At 42.1% G+C, this 23,521-nt stretch overlaps 1 protein-coding gene across 1 annotated transcript in view; it reads right to left on the bottom strand.

The window, feature by feature from the left end:
• Positions 1-22,698, bottom strand: part of LOC101529182 (cadherin-related family member 3) — an 81,239-nt gene extending 58,541 nt beyond the window's left edge. Inside the window, exons 1-5 of the mRNA XM_058679164.1 lie at positions 22,664-22,698; positions 19,687-19,835; positions 15,282-15,478; positions 10,722-10,893; positions 8,530-8,618 (exon numbers count right to left, since the gene is read on the bottom strand). Coding sequence (XP_058535147.1) covers positions 8,530-8,618; positions 10,722-10,893; positions 15,282-15,478; positions 19,687-19,835; positions 22,664-22,698 — 642 coding nt within the window. The remainder of the gene's footprint in view (positions 1-8,529; positions 8,619-10,721; positions 10,894-15,281; positions 15,479-19,686; positions 19,836-22,663) is intronic.
• Positions 22,699-23,521: the final 823 nt, after the last annotated feature.

Raw genomic sequence — 23,521 nt, 5'->3', positions numbered from 1 at the left:
TTTTTGCAAGTCATAATTGATATTGAAACATTTTAAGCTCTTTTCTTAGAAAGTATCTTACTTGAAGGCCTTTCTTGCTGATTTTTAAATTTTATTTAACTACATCTCAGAAACCAGGGTACTATGATAAGCATCCAATCTGTGCTGTTAGGGAGTTTATAATGTCATATTCTACATAATGGCCAAATGTGATCAGTATTATGAAAAGGCAAATTTCTCTGAAAAGGCAAATTTCTCTAACTAACAATATTTCACACTAAAAGCTAATTGTTGTTGAACCACTTCTACAAGTAGGTCTACAGATATTTTCAAGGCAATAAGAGACTTAATCATTGGCCAAATTAACAAAATGATAAGGATGTTGAGCTCAAGTAAATATTCTGTCTATAGAGGGGAGAGTAAAGGAAGATTTGGCAAAATCAGATAGCAAATTCAGTTGAGTAGACTCCCTGTAGTTAGAAGTTTTTGTTTTTTTCAATGTTAAGGTCACCCTGAGCCCAGATCCCTATTCTGAATCCAGGTAGTCTTAGCCTGCACTCCTCCCAACCATAATTTTTGGGGTAAAGCACATGACCTAGGCCTAAGCCAATCAGTTCACTACATTCTACTTTGCTGCAATGAATGGCTGAAGGCCAGGGTATGTCCTAATCACAGCTACCTCCATGACTTTCAGGACGTAGCTTTGAATGGGATTCCACTCCTGAAACTGAAATTCCTGCCACCAGTTTGTTTCCAAAGAAGAAGAAAAAAGGACAGACTGCGAGCCATAGATGTAAAAGTAAAACACATCCCACTTGCACCATGAGAATCCACAACTCAGATGGCCTAGAAACCATGTTCACCCTGGATGTTTCAGCTGCTCTGACAACAAGCCTCATCTGCACCAAGTTTTCTCTTTCACTACAACCCCAGGAGTCCTAACATATTCTCTGAATAATTAAGGCTCTTGAAAAGAAAAAAAATTGACTTCCATTTATCAATTTTGCCTGCAAAGGAAATGTAACAATGACCTGACCTGATACTTTCAACAGCTGAATACAGCTTTTCTTTTTGGAGGTGTGTTTCTCCTCACATGTAAATCTCATGAAAGTTGCTATTCAGGCAATATGGGTCTCTTCTCTAACATAATTACACTTAAAAACAACCCATTAAAGCCACAATTACCACACCAATATACAATGTGAAAAATTTACATATTCTGATTTTGAACTCAGTAGACTCATCTTTTTCTCCCCTTTAATGTTTGTTTTACAGCCAAGTTATAAAATAGGACTGTATAATTAAAATCCCCAGACCATTAATGATAAGCTGTGCTACAGTGTAATAGTTGAGTCTTTTGATGATTCCATCACTAATTATGCCTCCCAGAATCTCCAACTATCACTTTCCCATAAAAATCTGATCATCATCTTCCTTCTATCAATATACCTTACTGAAAAAAAAACTACTCCTTATCTTTGTATATAATCTGTGGCCTCTATTGATTCATTACATCTGTTTTATTAAAGAAGATAAATTATAGACCCATATGAGAAGTAGATTTATATTTCTCATTCATTGGTATATCTTTCTCTTTCAAGGGCTAACCATGAAATTATTTCTTCTTAGAACTTCCAAATTCTTCCAAAAAGTTATTAGAAAGTTGACTTAGCTGATTACTTTGGGATACTTCAAAAAGTTGGTGGAAAAAAAACAGAAGGAAAAGCTAAGTTTATTTTGGTCCAAAAGCATGAACACATGGATAGTTTTTCATTAAATGCATCTTCCATGAACTTTTTGCAGTTCCCTTGTATCTGCATAAAGAAAAATAAAAGTGTATGGAACACACAAACTGCAACTACGAATGTGAAGATTTATATTCTAAGGTTGTCACTAATTTGGGGGCAATTTGAATGAAGTAACATTTTATCATGATATGGAGATGTGAAAGTTTATTTCATGAAAACAGCACTACTGCATCTCAACCACATCTTTCATTATCCTCTGACTCTTCTAATCTGGCCAAGCCCGACTCAGCAGCTTGTCCCAAAAACCTGAACTTACTTGTATGAGGTGCTAACAGACTGTCTTCACAGTCTAAGATAGCACACACTACTTCAAAAGGTGCCTGCTGGGGATAGCCTGATTTCACCATCAGAAACAAAGAGCCACAATAAAGAGCAAGATAATTTCCTTCTATTACTTCTGGTACATGAGTCAGAGGCATCTGTATTGCCTTAAAAGTGGGATTTTTTTTCAAGAAGAATTTAACTGGGGTAATATTAAGATTTCCAAACAGACTTTTCATGTGATAAAGCAATAAGGAAAGATGCTTGCAACCACCTTATCTCAAATCAGAAAGGGCAAGAAGACCACACGGGCAAGGTGTGGAGTGTGGTTTACAGTATGGGTGATGGAGTGGGAGAAGCAGAGTCCAGGTAGAATTGAGAAGACCGAGTGAGACATCTGAAAGACGGGGAAAAGAATTAGACCATCTAGGGAATCCCATTACCTCTCTATGGGAAGAGAGGAGGGTACAGTCATTTTTAATCATCCCAATTTGCAACCAAGACATCAATAACCTGGCCTATCTGCTCATTCACTAGCTATGCATATTTCATCCTCTGTTTCAACTAATAAGCTACCTCAGCTTTTCCTAGATTGCTATGCGTAAGCATCTCTTTATCCATCCTTTTATTTGTTAAACCCATGTGAACTATTATATTTAAAGTGGGTCTGCATGGGTACGGAGCTGTCATCGGGGCCTGAGCCAGGGACACAGCCCAGGTACTCTTACACAGGCTACAGTGCCCACCTCTCTTTTCTCTTTTAATTGAGCATTGCATATGATTCCATTTTATATCCTCTCTTAGCATTAGTTATATTAATTTTTATGTGTTCTATTTATTGCCTCACAATGTCCAATAACATCCTTAACTAATTCAAGTGCAGCTTCAAAAAGCACTGTATCACTTCATAGTGTATAGTTTACAACAGAATGTTCTTATTCTGTCCCTACCCCCATTTATTTTATACATATGCCATAATTATCAACATCTTGTTACTTTTAAATAAAGTTGCCTTTTAGATCAATTAAAAATAGATGTACACATATTTTACTTTCATTCATCCTTCTCTGAAACACTTCCTCCTTTCAGTGTACCGACACAAGTTCCTCATCAGTTTCTACTTCTTTGATAAACTTTACTCCATTTATGAAAGTTCCTTTAACTTTTTTCAGGGACAATACCTAGAATGAATTTTCTCAGTCTGTGTCTATCTGAAGAAGTCTTCAGTACTCATTTGCTTTTTCTAAAATTGAAGTATATTTGACAATTACATATATATTTAAAGAATGCAATTTTGTAATTGAATATAACCTCATTGTGTACAAAGTTATTGGCTTTTTTTCCTCAACACTTCAACTATTGCATTCAAATAGTTGTTTGTTTACAGAGTTTCTGGTGAGAAATTGGCTATACCTCCTATAGTTGTTCCTCTATGGATAACATGTTTTCTCCTTTCAAGGCTTTTTGCTTTTCTTTGTTTTGCATTTTTGCTTGTTTACTTAACTGAATATTAGATGTCTAGGGACATGGGTGTTTATGTCTACACATGCATGAATACATGTGTATAAACATGAGACAAGGTTCAGGCAGTCATGAACCCCGGAGAACTGGCCTTCATTGTAGAGAAAATCCTGACTTTCTTCTTCTCTCAGAGACGCAAGCAGATCCTTCTTGCATCTTCATGATGAGAAACTCAGGAAACTACAGGTGGTCAAATGCTTGAAATGACCAATAGTATCCGGGAGTTTCCTAATCTCAAGCTAGTTCAAACTGAGCACCCATTCATCAAGACTACTGGGGAGTCTTCCTAGCAGTCTATGTTTCCAGAAGCTTCTTCCCCAGAGAAGCTTCTGTGACTGTGCCTCTCAGGTTTCACTTATCTCCATATTCTGGGGTGGCAATTTACCACGACAGATTCAACAAAAGTTGTTTTATTCCATTTTGTTCACCTTTTACATGCTGTAAGAAATAAATACAAATTTTTCTATAGCTCACAATACTGCTTGAACTGTCACGTCAGGTACTCTTAATATGTGCAGGAGCAATGCTGCTATAGCATAAAAAAGTCTTAGTCTCAAAACTCAGGTGGGTCTAAATATGAATGAAATCCAGTCTGATTTCACTAATGTTTAAACAGCAATTACTTTATTGGCTATGCCTCAACTAGAATTTCATCTTTCATCATTCTAACAACCCCAGGGTTAGGACACATCATATCAATTTTACAGCATGATCCAATGCAATCATTCTGCCCTAAGAAATGTTAGACATTTACTTGAAATGCTAACAATGTTGTATTCGTTGAATATACTACAGCAATTATTGAGGATGAATCTGAATTAACATGGCTCTATTAGATAATTCTAAAAGGCATTTATATGCTATGTATTGTGAAGTCATATCCTTTGGTCATAAGAGCTCTCATTTCTCTCATAGATCTCTGACGAAACTTGCATTTTGTGGAATGCACATTGGGAATTTGTAATATGACAGGATATATGCAAAATTTAGAGAAAACATGGACATGAATTTGAATCCCAAATACACTATTTACTCTTTAGGTATATTTACTTAGTCTCTATTTGCCTTGTATTCCTCTTCTATAAATTAAAGACATAGTATTTTAATTTATCAACTCTGTAGGAACTATCAGCATACAATAGCTCCTCCTTCAGTGATTAGGAATTCAACGATGACTAAAATATGCATCTGTGTATAACAAACACTTAGTTATTAATAAATACTACAGTTACTGTTATTACTATCATAAGTGTAAGTCAATTTCTAAAATATGGCAATCTTTCTCCACATTGGAATCAGTGTTTCTCTCAATCAGTACAAAGGCTCAGACAAAGGTGGTTACCCAGTCCTGGGTTTTTGAATAACACAGCTGGTCGAATCAATTGTGTCACCAGGATGTGTGTAGGAGTGTGTTTAAACGTACATTTCCACAGTCTTTGTCACACTGAAATGTCATCCCTTGTTGTGTAAAACTTGCAAAAAACAATGCATGGGCCTTCCAAATACGGCCCAGAAACTGACTGTTTCCTGAGAAAAGTATGGGACCAGAGCCAGAAGCATTCAATCCGTAGAAAAAAACATTTGGGAATCTTTCATTTGAAATGAATTATTTGTGTTAATTGGCTAGTAACTCATTTTTGATTGCATGTTGTAATCACAGCTAAATGCTGTTGGGTTGTAACACATTTTCCCCCTACAATGTCAACATGAGGGGTGAGCTGCCATAGGGATCACAGAGGAAGCAACTATAATGTAGCTGACTCCTGTGTGGCTAGAGTTGCTCAGTTAGTGTGGTGTTCAATGCTATAATCTTGAACGCATTGATCTGGAGCAATGTGCATGATTAGGTGGCTTAATTGTACATTGTAAAGGAAGCTGTGACCTTTCCAGTCCCATCCCAAATGTGTTGTTGCGCTACTGGGAGGACTAAGTGACGAATGTAGCAGAGAGGGGAATGTGACAACAACAGTGTTTCTTTGTTCAACTACTCAAATGTATTCAACACTTAAAATTGTTATTCACTGTTTTGTACTGTACCTGAGAGGCAGGGTAACAGAAAAAGACAAAACTCTAAATTTCTCATTCATTCCCCAAATATTTACAAAATCTAGGACTTGGCCTGGACAGATCCAGAACCAGGAGACTCAATCTACACCTCCTGAGTGTGTGACAGGAACTCAACCACTTAGTCCATCACCTGCTGCTTACTGAGAAGCTGACGTTACAAGCCAAAGCTGAAGTTTAAACCCGGCACTCCAGGATGGAACATAATAGCCATTTTAACCCTCTAGGCCAACTGTCCATTCCAACTGTTTGAGAATGCTTGTGAACAATGCCTCAGCTGTTAATGATAATCTACAACTTAAAATTGTAGAAGATTCAAGTTGCAGAAAACAAGGATCTGATCGTAATAATCAACTAATTTTAAATGTTGAAAGTCCATCACCAATATGTATGATTTACTTATTTTAGACAGTTTGTTCAAGCAAGACATTATTAAAAATATTTTATTCTGTTGTCTATGAGTTACCAGTTATGGTCCTGATAGATTATATTTCCCGTCTTCCTCACACCTTCTAGGGTGATGTAAGATTTCTCTGCTCTCTCTCCCCATTTCCAAGTATCATGGGCCTTACAAGTACATTAGGTTTTATAATTCTTTGATGTAGATCATAAGCAATCTGACTCATATCACTGGTTACTTCACAATATCTTATTGCATGAAATACAGGCTGTTTGGGGTTGAGATAATATTACTGTTTTTCGGATTGACATCATTTCATAACAGCCACATCGATCACAACAACAACAACAACAACATCAACAACAAATTGTAGTACCCTGATAAAATAATGTGCCACTGAGAAAGCAACACATGCTTAACTAAATGGAAACACAAAAGTCTTTTGGCATATGGGGGAATCAGGAGTAATCCTAACAACCTCTTAACAGGAGGTCATACGCATAGAGCAGGGAGGGGACCCCAGAGTGGAGCAGGCGGACAGGAGGAGGCTTTTATCCCAACCCTGAAGACTCCCAGATCCTCACCAAGGTCTATCAGTATGAGCACCGAGGACTACATATCTACTGCCAAGGAGACCATGGGGAAATGGAGTGCCTTTGGAGACCAAGAACTCTGAGATCACCCACCTCCATTTGGATCTACCACATGGGATGGAAGAAGCCCAAATCCTACCTTAGAGGATCCAAGGTCATCAGAACAACAACCAGGATCCCTGAGCGGTCCGCAGAAACAGAAGAACAGTAAATTTCCTTCGGGACTAGGGAGAGGAGCTTTCTCTGGTCCTTGTCTGCTTCCAATTTTGGGTCCCCACCCCCTCTCGTAATAACCATCAGGAGCACTCCAGAAACCCCTCACAACAAACAAACAAACAAACAAACAAAACTAGAATAGACAGACAGAGAACAACAAGGAAAGCTTAGAAACAGACAGGAAACGGTCAGCGGGGATACACTTATAACTCACTGGGTGGGACACAAAGATTAGTTACTCCTCACCGGGGTATGGAAGATTTCTCTGCACACCCCTCCTAAACATGCTCACCTAAACTGTTGACATATATCCTGTTAGAATTATAGAGTTAGACCACCTGAAAAACAGCCAGGTTCAGCGAAAACGTGCTTCAATGCTATAAACTGCTAAACACTAAAATTAAAATAGGCATGAGACAGCTGAATAGCAATCTAAGCCATTTTAAGGCATATAGAACACGGTTGAATATAAACCAAAACTGAAATGTCAATGAAGAAGTCACAGGTTGTGGTTGAGAACTTGCATTTTACTATTAACATATTGGTTAATCAATACCATGTCAATTAATGCCACAATGTTGTAAATGGTTGGTAATATTTTGTTGGGGCTTTTAATTGATTGGGATGATACTCTGCTGGCTCTACCTTCAGACCAGAGATGGTCTCACCAAGAAACCATTGAACTTACCAGGACAATAAGATGCTGGACTTTATGCTTGGTAAATACCTCCAATGAAAGAATGTCAACTGAATTTGAACTATGGAAATGCAACAAGGTGGAGCAATCCGCTGTGGGGGGAGGGTTTGGGGAGGGGTAGGGGAATCCCAGCGCATAAAAAATGTATCACATAATGCAATGTAATTAATTTTAAAAAAATGAAATGCAATAAAAATATGTTTAAAAAATAATAAAAAAAATTTGAGTGAGGAAAAGAGAAAAAAAGTAAAAGAATAAAATAAAATAAAATAAAATATTTTATTCTTACCTAGCAATCCATTGGCTACTATCATTATAACCCATTAACATCACAGCCACGCTCTGTCACCAAACTCTAGGGCATTAATATTACTCTTATCATTGGCGAGACGTTTCACAGCTTAAAAACTACTTCAACATTCACTGTTTTATTGGATTCTAATGACAGCAAACACTAGATGAGAAGACAAAGCAGGTATCATTTTCCCAATTTTACACTTACAAACAGCAAAGCAGAAATACTCAGTAATTTGCGGCAATGAAATCAAAGACATAAACTCACATCTCCTGGCATTAAGTCCACACTTTCCTCCTACTCTGGGTCAGTCGGAAGCCTGTGTGTGAGACTTTAAGTTGTGAAACACAACTTAATTCTGCCTACAACTGGGATTGCTCCTTTGTGTGGTGGGCAGCCAAGATCCACAGGAATTAAATGCAATGCTTTGGCATCTTGTGTTAAAAGTTACCTAAGGATTAGCCAGAGCCTGCCTGCACAGATTAGAATGTGCTAGAAGGGAAGCGATTCCCCACACAAGCCAGACCTCAATCATTTCCCCCTGCAATGTCCTAGTTATTAAGGTACAAGGTGTGTTTGAAATCTGAATGGCAGGTGTGACTGACATGGCTGTCTCCATGCCTTTAGAGTTGAATGCAATCGCACATAAAACCACTAAGCAGCATTGATGTTCTCTCTCCCAAAATATAAATTACCTCCAAAACAGCATCCTCTGGGTCCTTGGCGGCTGCTCTGTAAATGACCGTGCCCGGGGCAGTGTCTTCAAGGATATAAATCTCAGTAACTGCCAGAAAGCATACAGTGGATGTAACTGAATGAACACCAACAACGTAAGTGCCCAAATCCCTCATCCGGTCCTGGATTTTACATAAAACTGAAAAGTATGGCACCTGCTCAGCAAGGATATGTTTTTAAGGTAACCACCACTACGCCAATGATGACGGTAACAATAACAACTTATCCAGTGTCTGTGTCCAGTGCTGAGCAGACATTGATACATTTTCATGAGATTTTATTCTTTTATTGGAAGGCAAAGTGACAGAGAAAGAGAAAAAAAGAGAAGTATTCCATCTACTGGTTCACTCCCCAAATGCTTCAACTCCCAGGTCTGGACCAGGCCACGAGCCAAGAATCCATCCAGGTGTGATAGCCAGAAGCTGGATCAGAACTGGAGCAGCCTAGACTCTAACCAGCACTCCAATGTAGAACGGCAGCTATGCAAGCAGTGGCTTAACCTACTTTGCCACAATACCAGCCCTAGAATGTACAAACAACGTTAAGCATTTTCTGCAAGCTTCTTAACTGCTAAAGACAACATCACTGGTGACTTTATTATTATTTCCCTTTTAATGAGGTTTATAAAGTTTGAATAACTAATTCAGGGCTATCCTCATAATACATTAATATTGTCCAATCATTTTATTCATTTTCTGTTAACTCTTCCCTCCTTCAACATGTTTTCAAACTTCGTTAATCAAGCCACTCTTTTGGGAGATCCGAAATTCTGGAGTGGTGCAAGATCCTTGAGAGTACAAGGGAATCGCTTCTCGGCCTTTTGGCTAAGATCAAGTGAGAGTACAAGGGAAAACCTATAGTCCCATTTGATCAGGGGAGCAGGATGTGTGGGCACATGGAGATGCACCCAGTATGCTTAGGTTGTAGTAAGGACAGTGGATGATCCATGGAGTATCCACGACGCTCTAGTGCTGGACTCTGCGTTCAGAAAGTCAGAGAAACAATCTGACCTTGGATCTGCCCAGGAGTTTATCATCTGTATGTGTGAAACTGCAACTGAGCACGGGTTGTGTGCCTGGCCCCCTGCCATGGGAGTCTGGCTCATCAAGACAAGACTAAATATGCAGCTCAGCCAGTCAGGAAACTGAAAGCTCAGTCAGGAAACTGAAACTTACTCGGACCAAGCAACTTGTTCCCAACATCTGAACCTCAGAGAACAAGGATCATCTACATGGAACCCTTTCAAAACATGTGACTACACTGAAAAAGCAGAAATGAGAAATAAGAGAGAAACAAACACATCCATACATGGCAAAAAACCAGCAGACCAAGACAGAGCATTAAGACATAGCCCCTGTCCTCAGCAATCTTTAAGTTTAATGATATAAACATGCTGTTAACTAAATAATGACAAAATTAAATTCTATATGACTTCCATCCTTTCTATTTCTGCACAACACAGGTTAAGGAATGCTTGTTTCGGGGCCAGGTGCCGTGGCCTTCCGGCTAAAGTCCTTGCCTTGAATGCCCCGGGATCCCACATGGGCACCGGTTCTAATCTCAGCAGCCCTGCTTCCCATCCAGCTCCCTGCTTGTGGCCTGGGAAAGCAGTCAAGGATGGCCCAAAGCCTTAGGATCCTGCATCCGCGTGGGAGACCCAGAAAAGGATCTGGGCTCCTGGCTTCAGATCGGCTCAGCGCCAGCCGTTGCAGCTGCTTAGGGAGTGAATCATTGGACAGAATATCTTCTTCTCTGTCTCTCCTCCTCTCTGTATATATCTGACTTTGCAATAAAAATAAATATTTTTTTTTAAAAAAAGGAATGCTTGTTTCTGAAGCTGGCTCATTGGTAAAATAACAGAAGAACACAAACAAATGATTTTGAGCACTGAGCAAGCTACTTTAACCTTTCTCTACCTGATTATCTGTACACTGGAAACAGACTAGAACTGACCTCCAGAGCTCTGAGTATGAAATGAAATAATGCATTGTTCTTGTACGATGTTTAACGCACACAGTTAGTACCCAGTAAGGGCCCCCATCCATCCCTACTGCTGATACAATTGCTTTCCTTATCACTACCACAACCATGACTCTATGTGGATGTTTCCATCCACTGGAGCCTTCTAACAGTGAGAGGAGAGCCTTCATACCTTGGTCTTCCCGGGCAAGCGATCCAGTGAAAGCAGGTGGCTCATTCACATCTGCAATCTGGATTGAAATGGTCTGCAACGCTGTGGCCCCCTGCGTGTCTCGGGCATGGATCATCAGGGAATACAAGGACACCACCTCAAAGTCCAGCTTGGGGACTCCAGTGGTGAATAACTAAATGCGAAAGAAAAAAAATGACTAACTTCATACAGTCGTACATGCAGGATTCTTGAGCTCTAGTTCCAAGATTAATACACACTTTTAAAAGATACAAAAATCATGTACTTATTAAGAGCCTTCATGACTAAGGAATTCACTGATATTATATCAAATGCTTTCCCCATTCTCCTCTCCAGCTTCCAGTGGTCCTTCCTAAAACCTTCTATCAATCCCCTTTTCCATCTTAATTTGTCAAGCACTTCATTCTGTCCTTTCGCAAGGGGGTGCATTTCACAGGTGTAGAAATGGAGACTCGCAGCGATTAAGTTCCCTGATCGTGTTCTCACACATAGAAACAGAATGCACCTGGACTCCATTTGAGTTCATTCTCACCCTCTCGATTGTAAACCTGACCTGCCCAGGACCTGACATGGGTGGAAAGGCAGAAAATGCCCTCTTGTCCCTCCTCTGATCAGTCACCACACACCTCATTGGGGTTTTTTAAAATTGCTCTGTCCATGACACTCCTAGGTTTAGGAGTGAAGAGAAAGGAATCTAAGCTCCAGTTGAGAATGAAATGGCTCCAAGATGTTGGCCTCGGACTTGGATTCCTTAATCATTACGTGAAAGCCATTAAAACTCTGTATGCCTCACATTCTTTCCATTTCTGCACAATACTGAGGGGTTAGAGAACGCTTATTTCTGAAGCTGGCTTAAGACCAACACTTTATCAAGCGGCAGCATTTTGCACAGGAGAGGTATGAATACCTGTCTTTTGATGTTCCATGCCGAAACATGAACCCCTTGTCAATCATAACGTTGAACTCTAAGGCAAAACTTGCAGCTAACATGCATTATCAACAGCAAGTGTTTAATATCAGATACATCATTTCACTGCAAAAACGACACTACTTTTAGTAGGCTTAGTATGCCTATTTGACAAAAGAGGAATAAAGAATAGAGAGATCATTCATCAAGGAATAAAAAGAGGATGTGAACACAAATTTAACACCACAATCCATGCTCTTAATCACACTGCTCTCACCTAATGAGTTTGCCTTTCAGTAAGAGGATCAATAACTCTATTTTATTTTTTTATTCTTTTTAAATTTTTTTTCAAGTTTTATTTGTATTTTTTTATTGGAAAGGCAGATATACAGAGAGAACAAGATGCACACAGAGACAGAGATCTGTCTGCTAGTTTACTCCCCAAAGCTAAGCTGATCTGAAACCAGGAGCAAGGAACTTCTTCCAGGTCCCCCACGCAGGGTGCAGTGTCCCAAGAGTTTGGGCCGTCCTCAGCTGCTTTCCCAGGCCACAGGCAAGGAGCTGGATGGGAAGTGGAGGAGCTGGGACAGAACCAACTCCCATATACTGGCACCTGAGTGAGATCCCAGCAGATGCAAGCCAAGGATTTAACCACCAGGCTATCTCTTGGGCCCAGATCAGTAACTCTTAAAAAAAAAAAAAGTCTATCTTGGCAGCCTAACACAATTACAAGGTAATATTTGTTGAGTACTTTCAATGTTACATATCCCTTTCATCCAATCAATTTAATCCATCAAAACAAATCTATAGGTAAATATTTTTATGAGTCTTTCACAAATGAGATAACTGAAGCTTAGATTATATAGTGGAGCTCAAAATGCATAGTGCAAGGAGAGAGAGAACCTGAATCTGACCCTTATCCATCAGTCTCCGCACTGCTGCTAGCAGCAACACCCAAGTGCGGCAGAAATTATATTTAAAATCAAACCTTCTGGACTCTGTTCTGACCTGTTTTTCTATTCTTCACACACTAAGGATTCCTGATAAGTTAATTCAACACAATGGCCTGATTTGAAAAACTCAGCCAAGGAGCACAACCCAGACCCCAGGCTGTCCCCTCCTGGCCAGGAGCAGCACGGGGGCAGCGACGGTCTCCCTCTCACTCCCTCGTATCTTCTGTCGCACCAGGTTCCACACCAGTTTTCAACAAGTGTTTGCTCAACTAATGAAAGTGAATATTCTCTGCTTCTTCCTTTGAAAGAAATGTGGTTTAAATCTCTGGTTGGATGTGCCCATCCATGCAACAGGAGTGCGCATACGGAAGATAATTGGGGTTCATTTCGCATCCTGCCTATGCATGCTCATTTATGTTGCTCAATGACAGGTAGCAATTTGCAGATCACATAACTACAGCATACCTTGTCTCATTTCCATTGACTGAGCTCTCTAATCAGTTCACTTTGAGCTTTTGCTATTTTTTTCCTGTTGCTTCCCTTGGAGAGACTTTGGCATCGGTCTGACAGTGATGGTGCTGTGGTCTGACTGCTGCACGGTCATTCCTCCTAAGCTCAATCAGTTTTTGGTAACCAAAACAAGCTAATAAGGTGCAAGGAAGGAACTTCAACGGAGAGTAACGATATGCTAAAGACCACACAGAACAGATTATTCCTCTTTCTACCATAATCTGGCAGAAGTGGATGCTAACTCATTTCATTCAGACCTTATCTGCAGGTGCATTTCCATGCTATTACTCTTTCATAATTAAACTTGTTCTAAAACTATCTAGCACTCATCTGTTATGTCATCACATAGCTATGCCTGTGATAATACAACCACCTCTTATTATTTTTATCTATAATCTGGCAACAACCGTAGGAATGCTGAAGTCAAAACGCATATATTATAGCAACAGCCATAGTGTGCTAATTGTTTGCTGCGAAGCCGCCAAGAACATGATGCTATGCATGCATTACCTCACAGGACATTCTTCTTAACCTCCGAGCTAGGTGATACTGTTGTTGATCTCATCATACAGGAAGGAAAACCAAAGCACAGCGAAATCAAAGAACTCGCCCATGATCATGCGGCTACCAGCTGAAGAGTCACAGTCAAAAAGGGGGTTTGTCAGACCTCTGACTCTGTGATCAGAGCACCTGTGCTCACGACCACCTCCACAACAAACAAACAAGACAATAAGAACTGAACACCCTTTGCTGCAGCTTACAATCTACAACAACAACAACAAAAAAATCTAAGAAAGAGATTGCGATAGCATTTGACACCCAACTGAAGTTGGCAGCACACTGAAAAGTCTGAGGGCAGTCATCACGGACAAGAGTCTTCAGGAAATCACTCTCCCCCTAAATGATCTCCTTGCCGCGTCACAGCTAGAGCAGTTCTCTTCAAATGTAAGCACGCCTCTTCTCTGAAATACTCCTCAGGCCTTCCTCAGATGTGGAAGGTTTATGACTCCTGGGCTCTGTCCTTTTCTGTATCCATCTCCTTTGCCGTCCCTTCTACCAACAAAGTCCATTTCTCCACCCTATGGCTTGGATATTTGAGTTGCTTTAGCCCATGACATATGAGCATATGTGTTTCTGAAGTCATGGTATTGCAATTTTCCTTTTGTTCTCTTCCTTTTGCCTATTTTAAAAAGGGCATGGGCCCAGCGCAGTAGCCTAGTGACTAAAGTCCTTACCTTCCACGCACTGGGATCCCATATGGGCACCAGTTTCTGTCCTAGCAGCCCCACCTCCCATGCAGCCTCCTGCTTATGGCCTAGTAAAATACTTGAGGATGGTCCAAAGCCTTGGGACCCTGCACCTGCGTGGGAGACCAGAAGGAGGCTCCAGGCTCCTGGCTTCAGATATGCTCAGCTTCAGGCATTGCAACTACTTGGGGAGTGAATCAGCAGATGGCAGCTATTTCTCTATGTCTCCTCCTCTGTGCATATCTGACTTTCCAATAAAAATAAATAAATCTTTTAAAAAAAAAAGAAGAAGAAGAAACAGTAAGTTGGAAAGATACTAAGCTAGGTCACTAAACCACATACTGCTCTTAAGGACTTTATTATTCTTGTCCCAGCAAGCAGCAGAAGAATCAAGTTCATGGTGATTTCTTTCTCCCACTCTCAGAACTCAATGCAGAGCAGCCCATGTGAATGCCACGCTACATACTCGCTCGCTCGCTCGCTCGCTCTCCATGTCATTTCCTGCTGAGGCCATCTCAGGTACGTCTACCTGGGTCTTGTCCTCTGCTTTCTGTTCAATTTCCCTCCATGCTGCAAACTGTTTTTCATGCTGCTGTTTCTCAGGGAAGCTTGACTAGATCAATTGTCTCCTTTGGTGTTCTTATATACCTGGCAGCCTTCATGTCACAGCTATTATCACACTTACTAATTTGTACTTGTATGCATGCTCAGTTGATTAATATGTTTTCCATGAACCTGTAAAGGTTATGAGGGTAATGTGTAAAATAAGTGGTCCTTGATGTCTCCAAGGATTTCTAGTGTCTGACACAGAATAGGGTCCCAGTGAATGTCTGCAAACTTGTCCTTAGTGGAAGGGAAAACGAGGCCGACTCAGTTCTGAGCCCTGATAGTACTAAGTGATAACACTGTTTGGCTGCATACTTACTCCCCACTGGTGCGTGGAACTACGCGACAGCACAAATGGATGGGCTGCAGGATTGGCATTAATGATCACTGGATCTCCAAGCAGCAAAGCATGAGGTGAGACAGACACGGTGATTTTAGCGACTTGTGTGTGTTCCGAGGCATTTTCCGGAAGAGGGCTGGCGACCTCAGTGGTAAGATTTATAAAAGCTAGAACATCTTAAGGAGAACAAAATTTGATTTTTTTTAATGACGATTTTTGTAAAGACTTTCCAATCTTATTTTGAAACCATCAAAGTAAAAATGCAATATACACTTAATATTTGTTTCAACCTCAGAAAGCTTAAAAATCAGTTGACTTGGCTTAGGAGGGTCATGGAGAACTCTGAAGGGTCGGAGAACTTACCCTCCTTGCAAGCTACAAGTTAGTTTTCCACACTTTTCATTAAACACCTCAGGCTTCTGGGTCAGAGAGAAGCACGGCATTATTCAGGGCACAACAACCAGCATGACCTTGTGGGGCACGGGTGGGGGTTAGGGGTGGGGGGGTGGTCCAGGTGAATGCTGGGCAGGCATATGCATTTGTATCACAATGAACAAACCCTGAGCTTAGAAAACAAACAATAGGTGTTTTGACCTTTACCCTTGAGGGAGAACATCAACTTTTTATACTGCATGGTAAACAATTTTCTACTCCAAGGGCAGACAATATCTACAGTTATTTGAACTTTTCTCTTTTTTTATGATTTACTTATTATTATTATTGGAAGCTCAGATATACAGAGAGGAGAAGAGACGAAAAGAAAGATCTTCCAACTGATGATTCACTCAGCAAGTGAGAAGCTGGATGGGAAGCGAGGCTGTCAGGATTAGAATCAGCACCCATAGGGATCACAGTGCATAGAAGGCAAGGACTTTAGCCAATCAGCTACTGGGCTGAGCCAAAAAAGAAATGCTAGTAACCAATGCTTTTAAGTATAGACCTGTGTGGGCCCGGCGGCGTGGCCTAGCGGCTAAAGTCCTCGCCTTGAAAGCCCCGGGATCCCATATGGGCGCCGGTTCTAATCCCGGCAGCTCCACTTCCCATCCAGCTCCCTGCTTGTGGCCTGGGAAAGCAGTCGAGGACGGCCCAATGCACTGGGACACTGCACCCGCATGGGAGACCTGGAAGAGGTTCCTGGTTCCCGGCTTCGGATCGGCGCAGCACCGGCCGTTGCGGCTCACTTGGGGAGTGAAACATCGGATGGAAGATCTTCCTCTCTGTCTCTTCTCCTCTCTGTATATCCGGCTTTCCAATAATAATAATAAAATCTTAAAAAAAAGTATAGACCTGTGTTCACAGAACGCTGGAAATTCATCCACATCTGTGAATCTATGTGCAAGAGGAAACTTGGAAAAGGGCTGATTGTGCTCCGTTAGTGGAGGATCCCACAATACCTGACAGCTAGGTGCAGGACATGAGGGAGTGCTGGGGACCATGGTAAAACCGAAAGCTGGCTCCCAGCTAACAGGCTAGTAGCAAATACTCAGCTACTATAGGAAGGTAAGCTGGGTTCACATATTATTTTTTATGATGATCCTGAAGCAGAAATTTTTATGTGAAATCTTCCAATATCCAAAATATCCAAAACCTCTTGTGGACAATTTATGATTCAAGGTTTAATATACAAGTCTTTGTGATCACGGTACCTTCCCTGCCAGGGAGGCTCTCCTCCATCCCAGGGTACAGAGGCATTTAGGAGGCTGGGTGTGGCTTCTCTCCTTGTCTCCCCTCTCCCCCCAGATACAGGAAGGAAAAAAAGCGAATGTGGAAATGGTGGTCTCACCCACCTTCTTGTAGCCCTTGACCCTAATCACCCAAATCAACTATGTAAAAATCATCAAAAATAAAAATAATTAATAATTTTTAAAAAGTCTTCACCCAGGGCTCGGCATTGTGATATATCTGGACAATTTGACACCTGTAATGCCAGCATCCCATACACGTGCAGGTTTGTGTCTCAGCTGTATCGCTGCTGATCCAGCTCCCTGTTCATAGCTGGGAAAGGCAACAGAAAATGGCCCAAGTATTTGGATCCCTGCCACCCATGTGGGAGATCTGGAAGAAGCTCTTGACTTCAGCCTGGCCCAGCCCTGGCTATTGTGGCCGTCTGGCCAACCAACAGGTGGAAGATCTCTCTCTGTTTCCCTGCAACTCTAACTTACAAACAAACAAATTTTTTTTTTAAATAAAAGGACAGCTTAGCACCTCTGCAGCATCAACCCAATTCACTCTTCATCCTCAAGCCCGTTCTGCTTAATACATAAAGAAATAAATCTTTATACAAACAGAAAATAGAACAAATTAAACTGAAATTTGATTTTATTAGATCCTTGCTTTTACCAAATGCTCCACCTGCTGAGCTGATCTGATCAACTCACTTGTAATTTAAATCTCAAAAGAAAAATAAAAGCAAGTACATACACAGTATAGCAGATTTTAATATTTTTTTAAAAATTCTTTCTAAGTGTATAGACTAACTCTGTCCAATATGTAATCTGAAATGCTCTGGTAATCAAAAATTTTAAAAGATTTTTAAAGCAGGTGAAAATAATTTTAATATTTTATTTAATGCAATGTATTTAATATGTTACCACTCCAATACACTGTCAACATTTTAAAATGTTAATAACAGCTTTTTAATCTCTTATTCACACAAAAAAGTTTAATCCAGCATGTGTTTTATATTTACAGCATGTCCTAACACAGACTAGCTGCAATCAAGTGCTTAAAAGCAACAGGTAGGGCCCAGCGCAGTAGCCTAGCTATAAAGTCCTCGCCTTGCACTGGGATCCCATATGGGCGCCGGCTCTAATTCCAGCAGCCCCATTTCCTTTCTAGTCCCCTGCCTGTGGCCTCGGAAAACAGTGGAGGACGGCCCAAAGCCTTGGGACCCTGCACCCGCGTGGGAGACCCAGAAGAGGCTCCTGGCTCCTGGCTCTGGACTGACTCAGCTCCAGCTATTGCAGCCACTTGGAGAGTGAATTATCAGATGGAAGATCTTCCTCTCTGTCTCTTCTCTGTATATCTGTTTTTCCAGTAAAAATAAATAAATCTTTTTTTTAAAAAAAGCGATAGGAGTGCAGCCTCATAGTGAACATGCCAGTTAGAAGCATCCACCCCACATCACAGTGCCCGGCTCCTGACTCCAGGTTCTTTCTGACGCTGACCCTGGAAGGTGACCATGACAGCTCACTGGCTGCTGCTTTCCCAAGATTCCCATCAAAGAGTCGGCAGCTATTTTCCCCGCTGTCATCTGTGCAGGTAAGAATGTGTGGCCTGAAACAAAGATTGTTCTAAGATATAGCCCCAGAGCACTTGCTAGTTTCAACAACTGATGCTTAGAAGTTATTGAAGATGGGGCTCGGCAGCATGGCCTAGTGGCTAAGGTCCTCGCCTTGATCCCATATGGCCGCTGGTTCTAATCCCAGCAGCTCCACTTCCTCTCTATCTCTCCTCCTCTCAGTATATCTGACTTTGTAATAAAAATAAAATAAATCTTTAAAAAAAAAAAAGAAATTATTGAAGAAAGCAAAAGCAAACCAAGTGGTAGACGCCCAGGTAATTATTTCATAGCAACAAAACAGAACACTCACTGGCGGTGGCAACCAACAGCAAAAGCACCTGAAGTGCAAGCATGATGTCCTTGAGGGCCTCCTGCCTCTTCAGAATGCCCCACTCTCCCCAGCGCCTCTGCTGACTGCTGGGGAGTTGACTCACAACAGAAAGACACTTCTTGAAAGAAACACCCTGTTCCTAGGCGCCTGTGTACACATCCCCATGACAACACCACTCTTGCTGACCGATGTGCAAAGCACCACCTTCTTTCTCTCAAAAGGACCAAACTCCAGCAAGGGGGGTTCACCTGAGCCACATGAAGACACCCCCAATGCCTATTTACACCCTGCATTTTCAAACAAGTTCCCTTTTAAATGGATTGCAGGCAATGGGGCGTAGTAAGTAAAGCCACTGCCTGCAGCACTGGCATCCTGTATGGTCGCCACCTTGAGTCCCGGCTGCTCCACTCCCGATCCAACTCCTTGCTAATGAGCCTAGGAAGGCAGCAGAGAATGGCCTAAGTGCTTGGGTCCCTGCATCCACATGGGAGATCCACATGGGAGATCCTGGCTCCTGGTTTGGGCCTGACCCAGCCCTGGCTGTTGTGATCATCTGGGGAGTAAACCAGTAGATGGAAGACCTTCCTCTGTCTCTCCCTCTCTCTCTGTAATTCTACCTTTCAAATATACATATATATATATATATATATTTTTTTTTTTTTTTTTTTTTTTTTTTAATAAAAACGACTGCATGCCACTAAAGCACATTCTCTTCCCTTCCCTGTTTGTCACACCCAAGTTTGGAAACAAGATGCAGAAGCTCAACTTACCAAGTTTGCAGAGGCCTTCCAAGTCACCAGGTGTTGTTAGTATGCAATTAGAGATAAGACGCAAAATAAACGACACGAATTGGCTAAGAGTCAACTGAGTCTTCTGCAGTTCAGTCACAGCTCTGGGAGGGCCAGCAGCTTGAAGATGGCTGGTGAGAGAAGTAAGTAGCAAGCTAACTGTGGTCCACAGATCACGTTTAAGTGCACAAGGTTTCTTTAAAGCGTAAAGTTCAATAGCATTGGATTGGCCCAGCACTTTGCAGCCTGAGAGTTCCCACCCCTCCCTGGTACACCCTGCAGTTTCTCTCCTGTCCCTACTTGGTTCCTGTGGGCACTCCATTGACAACCTCTGATTTAAAGGTTCCAATCAATTGCTGCTTCCATGGGAGTTGGCTGTTGTTATGGTTACCTACATAGGATTTGGTAACCTCTGAGGTATCTAACAGAAGGATAACCTGAAGAACAGACTTGACTTGGCCTTGCTCCAGCTGACTTTTTGGGTTTTCAGATGATGCTTACAAATGTCCTGGGAGGGTTCACGTGGAGGTAGCTTCAAGCCATGCACTGAGAAACACTGAGAAACATAGTTGAAAAGCGTGCTCATGAAAAACTAGACTCTTGAACTGGCACCCTTCCCTCTAGCTGACCTGTGCCCTCTTAGCTAACCACAGCAATCTCAAACTAAGACGGAACACTCAACCCCCCAAGCCTGCTGTCTTCTCTCCACTCACCTCCCGATGCCAGTTCATTCCTATATTATACTTCTTAGATACCAGGGTGGCTGTCTGGCATAACCGTTGAGACTCAGTTTAGGACTCCTACAACCCACACTGGAGTATGTAGGTTCAAGTCCTGCCTCTGCTCACCATTCCAGGTTCCTGCTAATAAGCACCTTCAGAAGCAGCAGGTGATGGCTCAAGTACTTGAGCTCCAACCGCCCATGTGAGAGACTCAGATTGAATTCCTGGCTTCTGGCTTCAGCTGAGCCCAAACCTAGCTATTATGGGCTTCCGAGAATTAACCAGCACATAGATGAGTGCTCTCTGTTTCACTTAACAGACACATAGATAGGGACCATTGCGGTAGCTCAGCAAGCTAATCTTCCACCTATCAATGCCAGTATCCCATTTGGGTGCCGGTTCTAAGTCTCAGCTGCTCCACTTTCAACCTAGCTCCTTGTTTATCACCTGGGAAGGCAGCAGAGGATGTCCCAAGTGCTCAGTAACAGCCATTGTGGCCATCTGGGAAGTGAACCATAAGGTGGAAGCTCTTTGTCTCTCTCTCTCTCTCTCTGGAAATCTGCCTTTCAAGTAAAAATAAATAAATATTTTAGATATATATTTTGAGTTTACACACTTCTATCTCATACTCCTAACCATCACTATCTCTAGGCTGGACAAAGGGCTCTTCCCTTGTGATCTATATTATGCCCTACATTGGCCTTCTATCTGCCCCACACCTACTCAATCTTTGCTCTAATGGCTTTTCATTTTTCTAACAGCACCTCAGATATTAGTGTAATCTGCCTCCTCTTTAACATTAAATGTCTCACTTCAAATGCCGCCACTTTAGGCAGTGGTTCAACGGGCTAATCCTCTACCTGCAGCACCAGTATCCCATATAGGGATTGGGATATAGGAATCCCATATAGTTCCAGCTGCTCCACTTCCAGTTCAGCTCCCTGCTTATGGAATGGGAAGGCAGTAGAAGATGGCCTAAGTCTTGGGCCCCTGCCCTCAGTTGGCAGACCTGGAAGAAGCTCCTGACTCCAGGCTTCAGATCAACTCAGCTCTGATTGCTACAACCATTCAGGGAGTGAGAACCAACAGATTAAAAATCTCCCTCTATCTCTCCTCTCTGTAACTCTTCCTTTCAAATAAAAATAAATCCTTTTTAAAAAGTCACCTCCTGGATCTGGCGTGATAGCGTAGTGGTTAAAGTCCTCGCCTTGCACACGCCAGGATCCCATATGGTCGCCGGTTCTATTCCCGGCAGCTCCACTTCCCCTCCATCTCCCTGCTTGTAGCCTGGGAAGGCAGTCAAAGATGGCCCAATGTTTTGGGACCCTGCACCCACGTGGGAGACCTGGAAGAGCTCCTGGCTCCTGACTTCAGCTTGGCTCAGCTCCAGTCGCTGCGGCCGCTTGGGGAGTGAACCATCATACAGAAGATCTCCCTCTCTGTCTCTCCTCCTCTCTGTATATCTGAGTTCGCAATAAAAATACATAAATCATTAAAAAAAAGTCACTTCCTTAAGATGACTTTTTGACATCTTTTAGCCTGATCACTTTTTATCACATTTCTGTATTTTTTTTTTCCATAGCATTAAAACAACTCATTTGTTTGTTAACAAGTCTGGGATCTGTGTCCTCTTAGAGAACAGCAATTCCTGCACAGGGAGTTTAACATTATCCTCACTGATGAATCCCATTGCCCAAATAAATATCTATGTACCAGTTCATTTAAAACCCTTCAATAGAGTCCAGAGTGATGGCTCAGTTAACTAACCCTCGCCCCTTAAAGCATTAGGATTGCCTATAGGTGATTACTGTTACGTCCCGGCTGCTCCACTTCTCATCCAACTCCCTGCTTATGGCCTGGAAAGCAGCGATCCCAAAGCCTTGGAACCCTGTACCCACATGGGACACCGAAGGCTGGGGGGGAGGGAAAGGATGGTGAACCAGTGCCTGGAAGACCTTTCTGTCTCTCCTGCTCTCTGTAAAACTGCCTTTCCAACAAAAAATAAATATCTTTAAATAAATAAATAAAACCCTCAAAAACTTCCCGTGGTGGGCCATAAACCAGACCTATACCGTAGCCGAGCACCTCGATGTACCGCCCCCACCCTCATAATTACGAGCCGGGACATTCGTCCCATGTATCCCAGGACATAACCAGTTGTTGAATCAATACTCACTTAAGTTTTACCACGGCCAAGCCAGGTAGACATTTTGTCAGTGACTTCAGGACACAGTTACCTCACACTCTCGCCTACGCATACGTACACGCGCATACGCACGCATACGCACGAATACGCACGCATACGCACGCATACGCACGCATACGCACGCATACGCACGCATACGCACGCATACGCACACGCACATACGCACGCATACGTGTGTACGTACCCGTACGTAGGTGTACGCGTGTACGTATAACTCATTTCCATATTCTGATTATACCAGCAACGCCCCCCCCCCACCTAAGTCAGGCTAATAAATTCCTATTAACTTATAGGAATCATATGTGTAAGCTTGGTGCTTTGCCAACCCCCCAAAACAAGACTCTTACACAATATTAGGAACTTAAGATATGAAACTAAGTCAACTATGACTTTTACTGAAACCAACCCTAGCCCACCTCTCAGTTAAGAACAATGGAATTTACTGCAAAAGTTTACAGAAAATCGGACCCGGTGGCGTGGCCTAGCGGCTAAATTCCTCGCCTTGAAAGCCCCGGGATCCCATATGGGAGCCGGTTCTAATCCCAGCAGCTCCACTTCCCATCTAGCTCCCTGCTTGTGGCCTGGGAAAGCAGTCGAGGACGGCCCAAAGCTTTGGGACCCTGTGCCCGCGTGGGAGACCTGGAAGAGGTTCCAGGTTCCCGGCTTCGGATCGGCGCACCGGCCCGTTGCGGCTCATTTGGGGAGTGAACCATCGGACGGAAGATCTTCCTGTCTCTCTCCTCCTCTGTGTATATCTGCCTTTCCATTAAAAAAAAAAATTAAAATCTTAGTTTCCTAAGGCTGATTTTCTGTAAACTTTTTTTTTTTTTTAAGATTTATTATTATTGGAAAGCTGGATATACAGAGAGGAGGAGAGACAGAGAGGAAG

Source organism: Ochotona princeps, chromosome 21 (assembly GCF_030435755.1).
Source record: "Ochotona princeps isolate mOchPri1 chromosome 21, mOchPri1.hap1, whole genome shotgun sequence".
In the NCBI taxonomy this organism is placed as follows: domain Eukaryota; kingdom Metazoa; phylum Chordata; class Mammalia; order Lagomorpha; family Ochotonidae; genus Ochotona; species Ochotona princeps.
The sequence above is the reverse complement of the archived record's forward strand: the minus strand, read 5'-3'. Positions and strand labels throughout refer to the sequence as shown.